Here is a 21,388-nt window from a genome sequence, read left to right on the forward strand (position 1 = left end):
TCTTGTCTGCAACAAACCTAACAACCAAAAAGCTTCTTTACCTAGCATTGCACAGAATGGCTTGGATTGGAAGGGACCTTAAAGTGCATCTAATTCCAACATCCCTGCTGTGGGCAGGGATGCCACCTACTAGGTCAGTTTACCCATTCACTTTGAAAAAATGTGATTCCCTTGGTGTTTGTTGGAATTTTCCAATGGAATTTTGTGATGTTCAGGCATTATTCACAACTTGTATTCATAAAACTGCATAAAATAGCAGTACCCAACATAAAAATGACGGAGTCCAGCTTATTGTTGGAATTCGCGTATGGTGATGGGAATAAAAGCAAGTCTTTTTAAGTTTCTCTTAAAATGTAAAGGGTTGAGTAAAATGTTGCTTTGGAAAAAGTCCTTCCTTTAGAATGTTGGTATAAAAGTTCACTTTGTATTTCTGTTATAAATTTTATGTTAAGCATAGTTCTTAATTATGTTCATCTTCAAATTACTTTCATGTTCAAGTGGTATAATTCTTCACGGGGAAAAAAAAAATGTATTGAAGAACTTCACTGGGATGGGTATGGATGCACATCTCCAGAGTTAAGGCAACAAGAAATGTATCAGAGGAACTGTCCTGCTCTATACTGGAGCCTGTGAGATAGCTTTATGGCTGGCATTCTGGGCTTGGGAAACATGTAGATCTCACTGGAAACAATTATTTAGTAATATCTTAGTCTACTTGTACAGGAAAAGGTAGCTTACGTTCTGTTTGTAAATTTTATCAGCTGTATCATCAAAAAGGTTATTTGATGTAAGATCATCTTATTGATTGCATTCAGTTTATTTTTCCTCCCCCCAACTTTTATTGCTGTCATTTTGCCAGCAGTTTAGAATTCATTAATTTTTGCTTTGATCCCAGCTGATCTTCTTTTTCTTCTTTTTTCCCCTCTATATTTGCTCTTTTATTAAAGCGAACTATTTACTCAGATTTTTCACTTTTGCTCCACCATTTCTCTATAGAAAACTATTTCCCCTGTGAATTTCTTTTTTTTTTTTTTCATTTTTATTTGAGTGTACCTCATTACAAGGGCATGGATTCCCTTGTATGTTGAAATTATTCCTTGGCCTCTACATTTGCACAGAAGGGATCAATTTTGCTTTTTACTGGTAATTCGTATCAGTTTCTGGGTTTAATTTCTCTTCAGCATGAACTAATTCAGTCTGCACTGAGAAAATTATCTTGCAATTCAGACACTTGGCATTTTAAGATGTATTTCCCAGTTTATTGAATATAAAACAGTCTAGATTCAAGTCCTGGTTTCAACCCTGGAAATTAGGTGAAGTGTGAACCTGAATCTGCACTTCTGACATAAGTACACCTGAGTACTGAAGTAGCACAAACTAGGATGAGAATATCCACTTCTTCAAAAATCATCAAGAAGTTATTAAATTACTAAATTAAAAAAAGCAATCCATTTGCACCTGTGGAAATGATTAAAATCCTTTCAAAATTTTATTTTGAAGGGTTTTTTTTCTACCGAAGAAAGTGAACAGGAAAGTGTTAAGTACTACATTATTGCTGCCCTTCAATATCTTTCTAATGAATTATTTTTATGGAATACATTTTAATTTGTTTCACTCGTCACTGATTGCAATACATTTGGAATACACTGAAGGCAGTAGTTTTCTTTAAATCATTCCTTAGGCTACATGTAAGAGGAATGAGATAGGTAAAATAAATAATTTCTCCTCATGGCCTTAGCTTCAGAGAATGTCCTGACTCTAAAAGAATGGTTTTCTCAGAATTGATGGTTCTGCTTTCTAGTCTCCTCTATGCACACAGTTAAAGAAATAAAATGAGGTAGTGTCCAGAGCCTGCTCTCCAGCTTTTCTTGTTTTGTCTCTGCTGAGAATTCCTGTTAGCCTTGAATTTCCTTGGTGTATTATCACAAATGCCTTGCTGTGTATTTACCCCCACTGAAGGCTCCATGAGATTAGAGATCATGTGCTCCCTTAGCTTAATGTTCTTGGCCTTTTTCAGATGGTTGACAGTGCTGAATGATTACAGCAAAGCAGCAATTATCTACTAGCTACGTTATGCTTATTTCAAGGAGAAAATAGATGTTATTTGAGATGAGTAATCTGGACTGTGTCTTTGTGCTGAATAAATGTAGGAGACCAGCCTGTAGTGAGTCATGATTCATTTCCCTTCTGTTTTGTGATACTTTCTGCATGTTTCCCCTGTGCTCTCCTTCTGAATGCTTAACTGTGCACAGAATTTGCTAGCCTACATAGCTGAGGGAGCTAAATCCCTTGGGCTTGATGAGGAACATAAATTCCTCAGGCTCAAAGCGCAAAGATGATGGCAGGCATAGCAAGATGTACTTCCTCATTTATTAAAAAAAAAAAAATAAAAGAAAAAAAGAAAAAGAAAAAAAAAGAAAAATAGAAAAAAATCCCACCCTAAGCTAACAACTATATATTTATAATGTGAGCACATAAATTTTGCAGACTAGCTTCTGTAGTGTTTTATTGTCTTTTTTTTTTTTTTTTTTTTTTTTTTTTTGTCCCAGTCTTTTTTCTCTTCTCTCTTCAGTAAATTTCCCCCAAGAATTCTGTCAAGGTTTGGCTCATAAATAGAAATGAGTTTTGTAAAGTTCCTTCATACACAAGGCAAGCAGTGACTTTATCAAATGTTCAATGCTAAGTGATCTGTGTGTCTTGATATTACTGTTTTGGAAGATATTTTACAGAACACCTGTCTTCCTTTAATCAAAGTTCATACACAGAGATGCAATTTTTTTTTTTTCTAAATCTGGCACTGTATCATGTGGACTTCCAAACTGGGATTTTGTTCTGTATCAGGAGGTTGTATATCTGTGGCTCTACACCATTTTTATTGTAATTAATAATATTACAATGATTAATATTATAGTAATTTATACCATTGCAATTATAGAAATTATTATAATTACTAATAATTAATGACAGTATAGTTATTAATATTCTTATTTTGCCACAGCCTCTTTTTAAAAGGTAACTCTTTTTCTATTAATAGGTCATCGAACATTGTTCATTGGTGTTCACGTGCCACTGGGTGGAAGAAAAAGTCACAGGCGCCATAGGCACCGTGGACATAAACACAGAAAAAGAGACAGAGAACGAGATTCAGGATTAGAAGATGGGAGAGAATCTCCTCCATTTGGTAAGTTAGATTTTACTTTTGCTTTTTTTTTTTTTTGCAATAAACATCAATACAACTGTGCAAGAGCTGTCCCCCTGTTGTGGTTGTGACAGGCCTGGAAGCAGGATTTTGGAAACCCCACCAGAGTCTCTCTGGTCTCTGCTGAAAATACAGGATTTGTTTCTCTGATGAATGGCAGTAGCCGGAGGTGGTCAGTTCACAAGAAACCTCACTAATCCCTACAACTGTATGAGTCTGTTCGTGAGTGTTTATAGAAAGGTAGAGTGCGATGACCATCTAGAGAGGGTACGTGCTTTCTGGCACTAGTAGAGCTCCATGAAAGCGCTGGAATGTTTACCCCTAAAACATAACATAGAGGTCTGCTCCAATTTATAGGAGGGAGATGAGGTTCTTTTAATATCTGCATACCCAGCGTGAGATTAAGAAACAATGGTTCAAATATTGGTCCAACCGGTTTGTTGTAAATCCTGACAGACACCTTTGTTCTTCATCATTGTGGTAGAGCACAGAGGAAGTCCAGGAGGGAGAGAGGCAAGTCGTGAGGCTTCTCATGTCAGAAACCTCCTCTTCTTCATGAGGAATCTGTTGCCAGAAAACCTAAACCTCATAATTGTAGGTCCCCATTTTATCCTTCTTTTTCTGCCTATGTGACATCCCTGGGTGCTTGAGCAAGAGTCATGTGAGTACCCCCTGAGATGGCCATCTTCCTCGAGATAAGCTCACACAAAAGTCCACTTCGTGGCCATTGAGCTGCACCTTATCTCTCTCTCGTTTCCCCTGGCTTTGTCCATCTGTGTCCCTCAGACAAAGGATTTCTCAACCCTTGCCCAGGACTTGCTTGGACTTGTTCATCTGTGTCCCCAGCAAGCTTTGAGACAATGATGTAAAAGAATAATCTCCTACAAGGAGTTGCGGTTCTTTACAATTAGTTTACAATTAGTTTAGTTTTAATACTGCTGATGTCACTGAATCTGTAGTGTTTTAAGATAAAATATCATCTAGATTGTGCCTTTTTCCTTAGATAGTACTCTAAGATGCTATTCTGAGACAAGCCTACTGTGCACTTGAAGGCAAAGAGAAACAAGTATCTTTCAATGAACAAATCTTACAAATGATATAAAAATCCTAAAACTTTCAGATTTTTAAATAAAAAAGTACATTACATAGAACAGGAAAAAAAAGTGGTAATGAGTAGATGAGGTAAGCTCTGTCTCAAGACAAATGAGAATATTCTTTGCTCTTCACAAATAAAAAGTGCATGTGCTGTAATGTCCAAGGCTATAAATAAGAGCTGAAATTTAATGGAAGCATGTATAAGAAACCAGTTGTCAGTGTGCAAGAGAAAGTTTTTAAATCATTAGGGAAATGTACCAATGTAATTTCAGTTTACAGAATAGTAATTATAAGATGTTCTTAAAAGCTGAAGTTTGTATTATGTAATCAGCTTGGTTTGAAGCAAATATGTTGTGTAAATGCTGGTAGTTAAGTGTACAGTAAACACCTTGAAATGCTCAAATATTTCACATATTGAAAATGAATCAGAAAGTAAAAACTTTTTCAAATGTAGTAAATATGAAATGCTTTGAAAACTGAAAAAAGGTTTGCTGAATTGTTTCCATCTGGAATACATTTCAAATGCATTGTAGAAGATTCTACATTGTATTAAAATCAGTTTCTTGGAAAACAGCAAGAGTTCATAAATTACTAAAAATGGTTTTCAGAAAGAATATGCATATATATATATATAATATCAGATTAAAAAGAAACAATGAAAAGTTACATTAACCAAGAAGTGAGATGTCTTAAAGTATGAAGCAGTGTCTTCTATTGAGTCGTCTGGTTTTATTTAATTGCCAATATGTAATGTATTTTGGCAGAAAACTTAACTCTGTTCTTTTAACTTCTGGAGTCCTAGGCCCATGTCCTTCCTAATGTCAAAAGCAAAAATAAACTGAGATGGCTCAGTCTAATAGTCTTTGACAGCGTGCAAATAATAATATGCATTCTTGAATACAATTATTTTCAAACTGAAAATTAACCTGTTTTCTGGGGAGCTCCAAGAGTGGAATGGCAATAATTTATATGTGCATACATAAATACACACACACACATACACATATATATAGAAGGTTTTGAAGTGCGTAAGTTAGTGAGCTTGTCTGGAGGTGTACTTGTTTGAAATAAGTGTAAGACTGCACATTTGTGAGTCAAGTTTTCACTTATGATTTTTCAATTATGACTGCCATGTAGAGGGTGTGTAGGTCATGGCACTTAAAATTATTACTTTTGTAATGACCAGGATAGATAAGATATAGGCCAGAAATGTCTTGATCTTCTCCAGAGCCAGAATGCTGAAGATATTCTTTGAAATGCTGAAGTGATTACAATAGTCTTTGTAAGAGAGCCAACAGCAGAGCTATTAAACACTGGTAAAAATCCGGGAATATCCGGTTTTTGACCTTAAAACAATATCTAAGTAGTAAAATTTGAGGATTCTTCCCCTCAGCCTCACCATGAAACCAAACTTTTACTAAGCTTTGGCATCTGTCTATCCAGGTATAAAAGTGACACCACATAGACCAAATCAAGAGAGATTTGCCTTCATAATGCTTAAAATTATATGGCATTTTAGGGGTTAAGTACAGTCAGAGCAAATTACAGGCAGACAAAATTATTCAGGAATTAATGGTAGTCTACATCTACACTCTTGTTTTTGCTGAGGATTTTCTTTACAGGAAAATTTTAGCAGCTTATGCTAAAACCTAGATAGAGCAAAAAGAATTTTTTTTTTTTTATAATTTATTTTCTGAGAGGGAGTGAAGGATAATTCCCTTACTAAATCTGCATCCACTGAACTTCAGTAATATTTCTTATCTCTTATTGCCCATGGCCACATGGTTATAACAGTACCCAGGGGCTCAAGGAAGTTGCAAAGAAGACAAATGCACTTTATTCTCTCAATGCATAACTTGGCATGAGGGCCAGTGCTACCTAAGAGAACAGATCTGAAATAATCCCTTTTATTTATTTATTTATTTATTCTTACTTAATCGAACATACAGAAATGCTTTACTGCCTCTCATCATAGTCCCCTTTTAACACACGTGCCCTGAATAGTAGAAGGCTGCATTTTTGGGAGTTTAGGAGGAGGATGGTAAAGAAAAAGCATTTCAACAAGCAGGTGCAAGAAAGGAACAGGAAAAAAGGCACTGTGAGACTGGCTTATAGAAAATAGTGCTTCTAAGTAAGTTATAAAGATACAGGATGACTTTTACAGTACAAGAGAATAAATTAGCAGTGTTTTGAAGTTGCAAAGTATTAAAGGGAGGCATAATAAAACCAAAAGGTGTGAGAACTGAATAATACAGATGCTGGAAGAAGTAAAGGCCTGAAATATTCAGACATGAAGTGCTCCAGAGTGCAGTTTACCAAGTGTGAGATAAAGCATTTTTTCTGTGTGGTGGGTCATAATTTATAGGTGCATAATTTGTAACTTCGTCTATGTGGTTTCATTAGGAGTTGCATTTGCATGATGCCAGGGGCTGCACAGGCCACCTCTCCCACTAATCTGGTGCCTGCCTAGCTTTTAATTAGTGGGAGACAGAACTTTAAATTCCTTGTATCAACGTGGGTCTGAAACACCTGCGCTGAGTGCCCACAGTTGGAAGATTTTAGGTAATCCCTTTCAATCATGGCTGAGAAAGCTGTACCAGCTACTTTCTGAGGGATTGTTTCTGCAGATCATAGATTTTAATATATTTTTTTAGAACATTTGCATGGCAGCTCATAAAAGCTTTTCTAGAAAAAAAAAAAATGATCTCCTACTGTCACTTTTCAAAAATAACCCAAATGTTTTCAATTTGCAATTTCAGAGTTTGTAGACAAATAAAATGTAGATTATGTAGTTAGTGGAGTAAAAAGGAGTGAGCCCTGTCACTTGAGGGCGCAGAATACTTACGGAAATGGGTTTTTTTCTTTGTTTTCTCTACATCTGTGTCTTGCTGCCTGTCTGTTCACTCTTAATGATGGTATGAGTTTGTCCAAGTTGTTTGCACTTGCTATAAGGATGTGTCTTTGTATAATTTTCAGATTACGTGGCTTGCTCGTGGAAAGGTTTTTTGGGTTTAAGAATTTAAGCTAAGCAACTACAAGATCTTGATTTTGACTATCTCACCTCATAATTCATAGAAGGAAAAGAGAAATCCAGTGAAATTATCCACTCTAGTTAAAGTACAGAAATGCTGTTTGCTCTGCTGAACAGGGATGAAACACAGCTGTTGTAATTAAGGTTCCAGTTTCATGCTGGTGTTAAGCTCCCCTCCTCCACTGTTTTCTTTGTGGTGCAAGTACAGTGGCTGTTCTGTGAATTAAATTAAGGAATTGATTCAAGTTAAAACTAATTTGGCAAAAAAGCTGTCTTTAGTCTAGAGCAGCCCCTCGGTGCTGTTTGTTGGGAGGGTGATGGGAGCCACAAGCTAAGTGGGGACAACGCTGTCAGCTAACACTGCTGATTGTGGTGGCACTGAAAAGGCAGCACAGGTTATCCCTTTGCTGGCAGGTTATTGCTTGCTTGCTATGCAGATTGATTTTACTGGCAATTTTCTGTGTTTTCTATTTGAAAATGGGGTAGAATAGGAAGACATCAGCTCTCTGTACTATGTCATTAAGTACAGGTTTGATGAGGGTAAAGTGAATGCAGCTGTGAGGATCTGGGGTTTGATTACAGCCTCCTGTGGTGTCCTCTGAAAGAGCAGACACTGGTGAGACTAGTGCCAGTTTTGCTTTGCTGTCTTGGAAACTAGCTTTAATAATTATCTAGTTTTAAAGAGATTTAATCTTGTAACTCATTATAGTAGTTATGGTAAGCAGTCCTGGAAGTGAAATGAGCAGAGGAGTGTACGCAGGTTTCAGGAAAGGTGCTCTGAAGGTAAGACCAGCAAAAGCTTGAATTGTAAAGTGGGATTTTTCTCAGTAGAGGGGCTTGTGGAAAAGTGTAATCAAAGAACTCACCTGATTATATTCAGTAGCTCATTTCAAACCTCAAAGGGGTGTTAATGGGGAAAATTAATTTATTTATAAATAGTTCGTTTAGGAGAATTGCCCTCCTCTTAACTGTGCTTTGTCTGCTGAACTTGGAAGTCTGAATTTCTAGGCAGCTGTGGAACAGATTGCTGTAAATCTGGATTAAAATAATGTAATGTAATGGCAGTTTTAAGAGTTGGGTAAAAAAAAAAAAGTGAAATAGAAGCTTGGGGATTGTCCATGTTGTGACGTGCAAAAGATAAGGTTATGTGTCATAGCCCTGGGGTAATGAAAACAAAGTGAGGAAAACATAGAGTTTACTGAAAACAGGAGTAAGGTTATATTTTATCACATCTTAACAGACAGTTTCTAAGGTCTTTGAATAGGTTTTCAAAAGCGTACTGTATGTGTGTTTACTAATTTGTGTGTACTTTAGTAATGTAATTTTTAAAAAACCATATTTCTAATAAAAAATAATTATCACTCCATTTGCAAATTGCTGAGCTGAAGGGCAAAGTCTTATTTGCACAAGATGGAGGTGGGGGGGGGAGAACCCACACTCACCACTTTCTTGGTGAGCACAAGCAGGAGGGCAATGAATGTTTGTGTGAAGTGATCTTTTCATTTCTGTGATCTGAATTGCTCACACCACTTCATTTTCATTTGAAGAAAATTTTTATTGATGTCAGTATGTTAAGTCAGTTCACACCCTGCCTACAGCATGTCCTATGCAATGAACAATCAGAAACAGTTTATTTAGTATTAATGTACTAGAGCATGAGTTAGGAATTAAATATTTTCTGTGATGCTTGCTATCTTATGCAAAATTCTTTAATGCAAATTGTATTTTAATGTTTGAAATGCTTTCTAATTTAGAAAGTATTAGCCTACTAATACTGACCTTAAATTCAGATTCCTAGCAGGATTAGAAATGCAGACCCCTGTTCTGAGACTATAGCACAAATATTACCAGAAATACTTTTTTGTATCGTTCTTAGATTACATCAGAGAGGAGGACAAAATATGGAGTATAATTGATACAAACCCAAAACCATAATTCTGCTTGTGGTATGGCTTGGGCAGACTATATGTAATTCTGCCTAATGGCAGAGCATTTTGTTTTGGGAAAAACTGTGGCACACACTGAGGAGGAGCTGTATTTCACTCTGAGTGGTGCAGTGGAGTGTGTTCTTTTCTGAGCTGAGCTTACAAGAAGTGGCTAAGAATCATAGAATCAGTGAATGGCTTGGGTTGGAAGGAACCTTAATGATCGTTCAGTTCCAATCACCTAAAATGGACAGGGTTGCCATGCACCAACTCAGGCTGCCCAGGGCCTGTCTGACCTGGCTGTGATTCTTTCCTACATGTGTGTTACAAGGTAGAATGGTGGTGTAGGCCATTGTTCCTCCAAGCCTACTTTCAAATGTAGTCCCAGAATGCAGTGTTTGCTACTGTCACCTGGGAATTAAGTGATGTCCCAATCTGGTTTTTAGCACTGCTGTTTTTTTGGTATATCTGTGTACATACCTTTCTTTTGATTTGTGAACTTCAGTCTGAAGGTAATGACCACACTGAGCAGTGTGTCTGGTATAACAGAATGTCAGGATTAGAAGGGACCTCAAAAGATCATCTGGTCCAATCCTGCTGCCAGAGCAGGAACACCTAGATTAGGTCACACAGGAATGCATCCAGGCAGGATCTGAATGTCTCCAGAGGATACCTCACAGCCTGTCTGGACAGCCTGTTGTGTGTTCTGTTACTCTCACTGTGAAGTTTCTTCTCATATTTATGTGGAATCTTTGTGTATCTGTGGGATCACTTCCTTTCTTCAGTACTGCATCCCAATTTGACTTTGTGCTTTTTACAACAGTATATCTGCCAGATCTTAATGTCTATCCTTTTGATGGTGAAGGTATGGATTTTTAAAACTGCAATCCTTAAATTTTCATATGGGCGATGTATTTAAAGCATCAGAGGCAGTGTGGGCGTCTGTGTGAGTGCTGCATGGATGATGTGAGCATTAGCCCAAGTGTTATGCTGGGTTTGGCAGTAGGCTCCCATGAGCTTCTGTAGCCACAGCAAATAGAAAACTGCTTCAGCTTTTCCTGACTCAGATGGCTCAGCCAAATGTGGTATTGACAGCAGTCCTGCTCCTGTCATGCAGCAGACTGCTTTCTGCCCAGTCCCAGCTGGTCCTGGAGGATTTTCTGAGCAAGTGAGATGAACCATTTACTTGAAATAATCATCAGCTGCTTAGTGCGCAACTTAAGGCTCACGTTGCTTCTAATTTCTCTGTGCTCTGTTATAAAACAACTGCAGTAATAGAAATAATAATTAAATTAATCTCATTCATTCTTTTTTTTTTTTCAGCCCAATCTAGATTACTTTCATCACTTTTTTGAAATAGAGCTAATAAAATGAAGATTTTTTTGTTTTTCAAGCTGGCTTTACTACTTCAAGTGGAAATAGACAGGGATGTGTTCAAACCAGTTTCTGTTTTCCTTACTTGAAAAATTGAGTATCCTATTTTGCAAATATTGTGCTTTTACAGTGATGATTAAGTTATCACAGTTTGACAGTCAGCAATTGAGGTATTCTTTCATAGTGTTTTCGAATCACACATTATTCATTTCCTATATAACACGTTAGTGACATTTGATATTTATTTCTCCTATGAATAAAAGCAAAATCTATCTGGCATTGCTTGCATGTGTAATCCTGTTAACTCAGTTTTATAAGCAGAATCAACAGATCTAATTTTTTTTTTTTAATTTTGTTGCTATTGTTTAATAGCAATAGTTTTGTTAGGGTTTTGTCCTTGAAATAGAATTACTGTTTTACAAATAAAACTGTGTGTGTATATGTACATATATAAATATATATATTCAGCAGCAAATGCAAGTAGCAAAAACGGTATCCAGAATCTAGCAGCTAGTTTCACTATTGTATTAACAGAGAAAAAGAGAACTTAGTGCATTTTTGTCCTTCATGCAGATTCATCACTGTTGTTAATCAACAATGAACTAGAGAGGAGACTTAGAGCAAACTGTGGCTATAAATTGTTCTGTTGTTACTTACCTGACTTCAGAAATCCTGTTTTGCTTCATGTATTGAAAACATGCATTTGCATGAATATTGGAACTGTCATAAGGTGCTAGCCACCTTATGACAGGAGATGTCCCTGCCTGTAGCAGGGCGGTTGGAGCAAGGTGATCTTAAAAGGTCCCTTCCAACTCAAACAGTTCTATGGCTTCTGTAATCCTATAAAACTGCAGCTACACTAATTTATTACTTAACAGTAGCTCTTGCTGTTAATCATTGAATCAGTTCTTGGTGCTGATTTTATCAAGAGTACAGGATGTTCTTGGCAGTGCTTATTCTCATATTCTCACTCAGTCCAGCTCTCTCCCAAAGTAGGTTGTTTTCCATAATCTGTTAGTAGTCATATGTGCTTGTCCTTTCTAAGCTGGTATCTCACTGAATTTTTTTCCTTCTGGAGAATAGTGTTAATAAATTGCACAGTTCTTGACCAGAATGTACTTTCTAGTCTCAGATCACAGCCTGTTGTTTGTATTTATTTTACTGTTCTGTAAGAATGTACCAATGTGTGGATATGAGGGTCATAATTTAACAAATAAATAAGTAGGTAGAGAGAGATGAAAAGAGAGTCTAGAATAAAAGCAAGCTTGAAACATTGTTAAAGAAAAAAAGAGAAAAGAGCAACAAGGGAAAGGGTGAAGTGGAAGTTCTGTTCTTTTTTGCCTAAAGTAATTTCTGTCCCCTTAGCTGTTCCTCCTGCCACTCCGTTCCCTAAAGCTTTTAGTAGCTCTTGAGCCATCTCTTTGTTTACCTACTCTCCTGTATTTAATCCAGGGTTTCTTTGTGAATTAATAAGTAGGCTTTAAAATTATTATTCTTACAACGTTTGAGCTGAATAAACAAGTTCATTCAAGTTCTAGAAATTTTCTGAGTGACATGAAGGAAGAATAGTACACCCTTGAAATACATGGAGTGTTCTGAAATGAAGGATTGAGAAGTAGTATAGAGGATAACAGAAATGTGAATGAGAGACGGGAATAATGAAATGGGGAAGCTGGGGCAGACAAAAGCATGCTCATATGAAACAACCTAATTACATAGCAGTTTTCAAAGGGTTAAGCAGTGGCAGAAGTTCCCAGTTATTAGGCTGAGTTTTGTTTCTTTCTCCTGCTAGGTAAAACAAAGAATGCAGATATAGTTCACCAGATTTGTGAACAGTTAGATCTATAGATGCAGATTTACAATGTGGCAAAGTGGGTATTACTGTAGCATTTTTTGTTTTTTTTTTTTTTTTTTTGAGGCAAATGTTTTCATCTGGATTTATGAAATATAGGTCAAAATAAATATCAAGGGAAAAAAAATCAAAGTAAGCATACTGTATACATGAATTATGGATCCCTAGTTTTATTCATATTTTAGCTCTTCATTTTAATAGATTTTTGAACAGTGTATTATTTTTGAATCCTCAAGAAACTGATAAAAGATTAAAGCAAGGAATAAGATAAACTTTGGAGCAGTAAAACATGTTCTAGGTATCACTGAACAATTACTATTGAGACTTAATATTTTCTTTTTTTCTTTTTCTGCTAAATTAATGCAAAAATAACTGTTTAGATTGCATTTCTGCTGAAAAAAATTATTATTAGAGAAGAAATTGTGTTTTTGCGTGCTTCCTTCCTCAGGCACCTAAATCACACATGCTTAGCTTCATTTTTCTCCTTAGAGACTTAATTGCATCTTTCTCAGTCAGTGTTTGGTGAGAACATCCTTCAAAGCTGCCCAAAAATCAGTGGACTGCATCTTTGGTGTCCTTAGGACAAAAATAGAATTTAAATTTTCAAAAGGATTTTGTGGGAAACTATGTGCCTAAGCTCTTCATTTTCCCTTTAGTCTCACTGCAAATTCCCAGAGGGCTGCAGAATTTTCTATGACCTTCTCCTCCTTTATACATCCATAAGAGGAGCAGGCAGAATCTAAGTATAGAACTTTACATGTAGAAAATCTTCATATGGCAACTGTACTGCAGAATGAATGTAGTGGTGCTCCTAAATCTTATTAGTATTCAGAGAGAGAAAATCTAATTAAAGTAGTAATCTGCACTATTCTCATACTGATTAGAGATATATAGAACCTCTTCTAAGAAGAGGACTTATATTGTGGAAAAAATCCAGTGGCGTATGTTATTTTTAACAGGAAAATAATTGCTGTTCTGGTTCAACTTAAAAATTTCCTCTGCAAATCATCGTAGAGATGTTTCTGAAAATTGTAACAACTTTCATTAGGATAAATAGCTAATAGAGATAGACGGAAAGGAATAAATGAGAAAAAAGGGATTGAAGTTGATCTATCTGTCTGTACAGCCCTTCCTACTGTCATTTGGTAAACAGAGATAAGATTGCTGAAGGATGTGAGAAAGAAAGCAGTCAAGAAAACTGTATTTTGGAGTTTATGAAGTACTGAAAACTGGAAGACCAATAAACAGACTATGACCTTAAATGGTGAAATAGTAAAAATATCTTTCTTGGAAACAAGATTGAGTGAGGGCTACCATGCAGAAATAACTGGTCTAGGTGAATGGTCTTTTCTAGTTTGTATCAAAAAATTTCGGACAAAGTTTGATATAGGAGATTAGCTATTAGAAAAGTAGTATATGGCAGTGAAATGATGATATTCAATATGGTAGTAAGAATCAAGGTGCTTTGCCTATGCAAATAAGAGAGTGCAATATTTTGTCTCACAGAAAGCTGAAAGAACACAAACTAAATCCTATCTTTCTGTGATTCTGTCAGGTAAGTTGTATCATAGCAAACATAGCAACACTCTTCAAGAAAGAAGAAAAGTGGTCTAAACAAACATGGGCCTGTTATTTGGCTTTCAGAGATATGCAAGACTTAGAACAATATCTGACAGAAATAGTAATGGTAGACTTGGAGCTAAATGGAAAATCGGTTAAAGTTCGGTGGTCTATCATCAGGCTAACTTAAGATGCTATTTAATCAGATAATTGATTTTTGTGACAAGAGAAACAGTTGAACTGATTTTTTCTTTATTTAGTAAACCTTGTAATATGATATAGCAAATGAATTTATTACTTAAAATCTATTTTATTGCAAAAATTACATTAATGGGAAGGGCACTAATAGAAGCGGTCACACTTGAAGATGAAACAGTGTGAAGGAAAGAGACAAGGTATAAGAAGAATTCTATTAAATACCCTTGTTATTGAATGAGACAAAAATAGGGTTATATTAAAACTTGCTAAGAAATTTTGGGGTATTGTTACTCTAGTAATAGATAAAGATACCATACACAACAGAATCATGGAATGGTTTGGAAGGGACCTTTAAGATTATCTAGTTCCAATCCCCTGCTATAGGCAAGAACACCTCCATCTAGACCAGGTTGCTTAAAGGCCCATCCAGCCTGGCCTTGAATGCTTCCAGAATGTCAGAGTACAGTGATGGAAATGAGATGTTGTTTAATACAGCAATAAGAGACGGGGTGGTGAATGTTCAGAATGACAATGAGGTGCCAATATTTAATAATAATAAAAAATAGTGTTTAACTGTGCATGACAAGTGGTGTTATCAGTTGTATACTTAATTAATATTAAGATGCTATAATTACAAAATAAACAAGAGAGTTTGGCAAAGCAGATAATGATAACAAAAAGAGAATAGATAGAAAGCTTACCCCTATCCTGGGCTTACTTATAAAACTTGAGCAGAAGAGATCATTCCCCACTGGTAGCCAGCTCTTAAATAGGTCTAGGAGGGGTGGAGCCTAGCCTTCCGGCAGCACAGGTGAATTGCCTTCACCTGGCTGACTTGCCTCAGCTTGCCTCAGGTGATCAATCAGAGGTTTAGGCCATGACTCAGCAGTTCCCATACACCAGTACAGGTAAGGAAATGTTCAACTCAGTATAGAGTATAGAATTGAATGCTTAGCATACATAATTCTAGATATTCTAAAGTACTATTTTGATACTGATGCTTGATCTGGGACTTGATTTGATTAGAAACATGCTATGACAATGATAAACACTGGGTTTGTTGCTGCACTAGCCTTACAATAACTTGTCCATCTGTATGAAAAATGGCAATGGAAGTATTTGTATATTTTAATTGTGCAGCTTTGTAGCTCCAAATTGATAAATTTAAATGAAAATGATACAGAGATTGTCTCTGTCATTATTGTGTTTATTGGGAGTGACATCACTAAGCAGTTCTAAATTCATTTTATAAGGGCTGCTGGAACAAGGACTTGTATTGACTTAGGTAATTAATCTGTATCTTTCTCTTTTTTGATTGATCACAATTGCATGCACAAATTAGCCTTTAAAAAAAAAAAAAATCCCAAAAAACAACTTGAGCAAACTTTTAGAAGTATTGGAGACATTTTGTTCTTGCTTGATCAAAATAGCAACATATCAAAGGGAACTGTGGATAAGAAGATTTGACGAAAGCTTGATGTTCTTTATGTAAATGTGCTCTATTCCTATATCATTTGTTTGGAAGAGTAAGTCATTTTGTAGACGTTTTTCTCCTCTTACAGGAGATAGGGGACTCCTATCTGTTTGCCATTCTTCATTTTTTTCAGTTCTTGATTGACAATTCTAATCAGCAAAAGTGTTCCTGCAAATTAATTAGTGTGTGAAAATGTGCACTGCTACCATAGCCTGTTCCACTCAAAGATCTAATTTAAGGTGCACCATCCGTGGAATTAGTCACCAAAGATGAAATAACTTTGTTTTGTTGGTGTAGAGGGAGTAAAATATTTTTTTTGTCCTGCATTTGCAAGCTATAAGAAGTGGATACCATTTAAAATTAAAAGCTGGTACTACTAATATAATAGATGGAACAATTTTTGGATATGGCCCAGCTGTACAATTTTGTAGAGAATTAATGATGTATAGTTTATACCCTGAAAAAGGAACACAGTGAATCACGAGTCTGGCTTACTGGGGAGGTTTAGACTGGTTATAATAAAAAGCCTTTTCAAGATAAGAGTAGTGAAACACTTGAATAAGTTGCCCAGACTCGGTCACCTTTAAAGGTCCCCTTCTGATGCAAATGATTCTATTCATACAGTAATGCAGTTGAAAATTGCAAGTATTAAGAAAGCAATTCATGTTCAAATCTATCCTATAGCAGCTTGCTGTCATGACTGGAAAACAGTGGCTAATTTGAAGGAAGTATATGTCAAACTGCTGGATCTCAATTACATGTTCATATGAAATGAAAATTTCAGGAGAATACTACTTCATTTCCAAAAAAGGAGGAAAACAGACATTTTGGAACCAGGAGGAATATTTTTAGGTTTGAATTTTAATGAAGTTGCTTTGAAAATAAACCTCTGTCCATAGTTTAGAAAGTAAATTGTTAATAGTAACTGATTAGAAAATGAAAGTACTAGCAAAAAATCAGGATTATGAAGAAGTGGAAATGCATCTCCAAATGGACCAAAATTCCCAAAGGTATTATGTAAAAAAAAATCCTTACATTTGTCACTTCTGTTTTGTTTTTCAACATGCTTATTTCCTTTGGTTTAATCTTTAGACAGCCTAGACAAGGAAAATCTGGTGTGGAAGTTGATACAGATTGTAAGGTTACATTAATAACATTGAATCTTGAGTAGGTTGTAGGTGAATACATGCTCCAGCACTCCGCTGGAGAAATATAATAGACTATGCAAATATAATAGACTATGAAATGGATTGTGTTGGAACTCTCCCAACTTCATGCTGTGTACCAAAATTCTGTAACCAAGCCTACAGTAAAGTGTGCACACTTCTTTTTTTGACTGCTGAAAAAATCAATGGAGGTGGCTTTAGTAGACCTTTTATGTGCACGAACATCTGTTATATATTTTTTCCTGTACTAACAAACTTGGGTGAAGGTCTTGCTGGCACAATTTGTCCTAGCAAATGTCCTGTCAGAGGAACTAAATCTCAGTATACCTGTTCTAGACTTTACCAACACAAGAAAATTGTACAAATTAAACCATTCTGTATTATTGGACCCCCCAAGTAAGGTAGTTACTATCTAGAGGATATATTTCAAGCACATAGAAAATGTGGCATACGAGATCAGAATATATGTGGGGTTAACACTGTTTTCTAGGAAATCATAAATGGCTTTTATTTCTTAATCATATCAATTTAAGGGGTCAAGCAGTAGAACTAAATATATATATTTTGGCTAAGAACTGAAATATGGAAAAGTGTCACACTTGGGATCCATGCCTGAGTTTGGATTTTAGTCATATCTATATCTATCTATATCTTGATATCTTGATATAGATATACTTGAACCTTGAGTTCAGAGGGTTGTTGACATTTTTACTCTAGTCTTAAAATCCACTTGAACATATATGATCGAATGACTGTAAGATTACAGATTTACTTTTTTTTTAATGTGGTTTTTTTTTTTTTTTTTGCTACTATTTCTCACTTCTCATGTTAAATAAGGATAATCTGATGTAATAATTCTGAGGCACAGTTCTGAAAAGCTAAAAGGTGATAAGCATGATTTTCACTTCATGAGTAAGTTCATGTAATGCTTCTTAAAATAGAAATTTAGTCCAAAAGCAGAATTCTCTCAGCTGGGTATGATTTATGTTTATTTAGTAGACTGTTAGTTCATTAGATAAAAATGTAGGATGTGTTTGAACATATAAGTTTTAGTAATGGGAAGAAATTGGATCCAACCTATGAAATTATACCCTTCAAATAGATTGAAACTCAGGTGGATATGATCTTTATGGAAAAAAATAATTATTTGAGTCATAGTAATAATTTTCTATGGACTTTATTGCTCTGCTTTAAGTTTCGTGTCTGATTGACGCCATTAACCAAGGAGCTTTAATTAAAATTCTTATGATGATTTCTATGTCCGTGAAAGATATCAGCTCTAATTATGATGCTAAGAGATTGCTTGTTTTTGTTCTGTCACCTGATTTTATGAAACTTTTAAGAACATGTTTTTCTTTTATCTGTAATTTTAAATCTATTTAGAATTGGTCATTACGTTCCAAACTGGGCAGACTGTAGCAGTATAATCATATAAGTAGTATTGAAGACAGTTTACAAGAACAGAAGCCAATGATAGTATGAGATTTCTGATCAGATTCTGTACGAATCTGTGCTCATATAATTGCTTCTTTGTGTATATATGCATGATTTTTCGTCTTTTGTTTGAATCAGCGTAAAATGAAATTATTGTATGCTAGAAAGAATTGGTAATATCCAAGTATGAATATGATATAAAACTCCTAAAGGCATAAGAAACATGGACAAAAAATGGAAAGGGATGTGAAGGCAAAGCTATAGATAAATGCCTCCTAAGAATTTCTAGAATAATGCATCATAGAATCATAGAATCACTAAGGTTGGAAAAGACCTAAAAGATCACCCAGTCCAACCGTTCACCTATTCCCAATAGCTCCTACTAAACCATGTGTTTAGTATGTTTGGGATGTTATGGCCACAATGTGTCTAGCACATTTTTAAGTTAGACACGTGGGTGCTATAAGTAAACTGGAAGCTGTCTTTCCTTATGAAGTTCAAATGTAGCTGCAAAATGGAGGCTTTTTATTTTTTTGTATACTTTTTTTTTTTTTTTTTTTTTTTTTTCATTTTTCCTCTCTCCTTCTTTGAAGCTTTCATGGCTTGCTGTAGCCATGTCTTTCAAATCTCTTAGCTCATCTCTTTCAAATCATGGCTTTGAATGTGGTAACAGTGGGGGATGAGTTAACGTACGTTTAATGTCTTGATGTTACTTTAGAAAGTCCTGCTGGAAAAACCTTGTTTGCATATATGTATTAGAAACTTAATTTTAAATTCATTATCCAGCTCTCTGGGTAGTGGAGGCAAACATTTTTGTGGGCTGTGACCCTGGTGCTTCTCTGATGGAATGAAAACAAGGAAATAACCCAACTAGATTTGGAGGGAGAAGAGAGATTACAGTGAAAGGAGAGAATAGAAGTATAATGGAGGAAAGGGTCTCATGGGCAAAGATGATATGTGAAAGCAGGCTGGTACAGAGAAAATGGGGCGGAAATGTTTAAATACAAAGAGGAGAGACAGCTAGGCGCAGGAAATTGGAGATATTTTACAGGAGAAAAGTAGAGGAAAAATTGGGGGGAAATGGTGTTTTTAAATAAAAGATAAGTGATGAGAAGGCAAGCAGCTGATGGAGTTAGAATCAGTCAAGTGCATCGGTAAGGTAGCAGATCTGCTGGTGAGTGGGTCAGTAGACTGCAGCAGTAGACTGGTGTCTACTTGCAGCTTAGCATTGGAAGATGTAGTACGTAGTGATGGCTGCAAGGAGGAAAGTGCAGAATATTGGTACACAGGCGTATTTTGCAGGAAGGAGCAGAATTAGGTGAGTGAGACAGGAATGGAAGAGGAATGGGCATGTCTGCTGAGCTACTGGGCTCAGAGGGTTGGTTACATTAGAAAACGCTTAGATCTAGAAGTCTTAAGGCTCTACATTTCCCTGCTGTCTGGAAATCAGTGTGAATGTGCTGTCAAGATGTGAGGCTCTCTCTGACTTCTCTGTTGCTTGGTCCACATAAAATAAACAAGTGCTGTTGGTGTTGTCAAATGATAGAGGCTTCTGCTGTTGCTACAGCTGTTCAAGGCTTGTCAGGCAAGCATGCTACATGTTTCCATTTACCAGCATCTGCATAGGCTGGTTGGTTGAAGGTCTGAACTTCAATTTAAAACACTTCTGCATAAGTGAGCAGCCTTTTCTGGGTTTTGTTTGTGTGTTTAGCATTCTTTGAACATTTTTAGTAACATTCTTTGAACATTAATTTTTATCAGCCAACTAATATGAAGTCATAGGAGTAAGTTCATCCAACTGGCTAGTAACAAAAGACTTAATCTGTCATGTAAGTTTCATGTAATTTTTAATATTATTGAAGTCTCTTCAGAGTTGTACAGAAACCAAGAAGAGCCAAATGAGACATAAAATAGATACAGTTATATTTCTGAACTCTAAAGTGCTGTTTCACATCATTCACATGGTGGTTCTATCAGAGTAAGGACCATATTTTAGGGCTTTCAAGATACACAAATATGTATATGCTGTCTGCATGTGCTTGCACATTTATGTGCCTGTGAGGTTTTTCTTTTTAATTGACTGAACTTTTAAATGAAGAATAGCCTAAATTTTGCATAAAGTTTTACTGCCTTTTTGGGTGGCGTAGTACAGCTAAACAACTAACAAAAGTTCATATCATTGTCTTGTGAAAAGCTTGTGGTGGTGAGAATACATTGATGCATTAACACTTCACGAAATCTCAGTGTATGTTACTTTCAATGAATAATATATTTTTATTCTGTGGTGGTCAAATTACAAACTTGCGTTTAGTAGAGTGTTTCTTACTATGTATAGCTTTTACTTTTTTCTATAACAAATTCTTCTTGAATCCTTTCTACAGTTGTTCTTGTTCCGTCATAGCATTATCATTTTATGGAGAATTGCTCAAAGTTTTTGGAAAATACAGAATTATTGCTTAATATGCTTTTCTTTATCTCTGTGACAAGTTTAACGGTGCTCTTGCAATATCTATGGAAGTAATGTATTTCGTATTTCTTATATACTGTTGTAAAATTGGTTGTTTGGGGCTGTAAATTGATTATTTGGAGTTATAGAATTGTTTGCTTGCACAGGTGGTTGAAGTTTGAAGAAGATGTAGAAGATGGTGGGGAGAGGTGGAGCAAACCGTATGTTGCCACACTGTCACTTCATAGCTTGTTTGAGCTGAGAAGCTGTATCCTGAATGGCACTGTTTTGTTGGACATGAGAGCTAACTCCATAGAAGAAATTGCAGGTATGTATTGATGCTGCATTTAATAGCTATGAAAATTAATTACAAGAATCAAGATACATGTTGCTTACAAGAAAGTCTTGGAAATATTTTGCTCTATGTGTTAGAATCTAAATTCAGACACAACTGATGTGTTATTTTTTTCATTTTCAGTTTTTACTATTTTCAGAGTTGATTCTTATGTAAGGGAGAGAATTAAAACAGTAAAGAGAGCACACTAAGAATATATTTCAGTAGAACATATACATTCTTTACTCCTGTACTGCAACATCACTTTGTGAATTATGCCTGTGCTAATTTCCACAAACT

The 21,388-nt window shown here is 35.7% G+C and overlaps 1 protein-coding gene across 1 annotated transcript in view; it reads left to right on the forward strand.

The window, feature by feature from the left end:
* The window catches only part of SLC4A10 (solute carrier family 4 member 10), a 118,541-nt gene that overhangs the window by 34,431 nt on the left and 62,722 nt on the right, over nt 1-21,388 (forward strand). Inside the window, exons 3-5 of the mRNA XM_042874402.1 lie at nt 3,035-3,181; nt 18,943-18,997; nt 20,922-21,082. Coding sequence (XP_042730336.1) covers nt 3,035-3,181; nt 18,943-18,997; nt 20,922-21,082 — 363 coding nt within the window. The remainder of the gene's footprint in view (nt 1-3,034; nt 3,182-18,942; nt 18,998-20,921; nt 21,083-21,388) is intronic.

The sequence above is a fragment of the Lagopus leucura genome, unplaced genomic scaffold (genome assembly GCF_019238085.1).
Source record: "Lagopus leucura isolate 7727_CA_CO unplaced genomic scaffold, USGS_WTPT01 Super-Scaffold_100012, whole genome shotgun sequence".
NCBI classification, from domain to species: domain Eukaryota; kingdom Metazoa; phylum Chordata; class Aves; order Galliformes; family Phasianidae; genus Lagopus; species Lagopus leucura.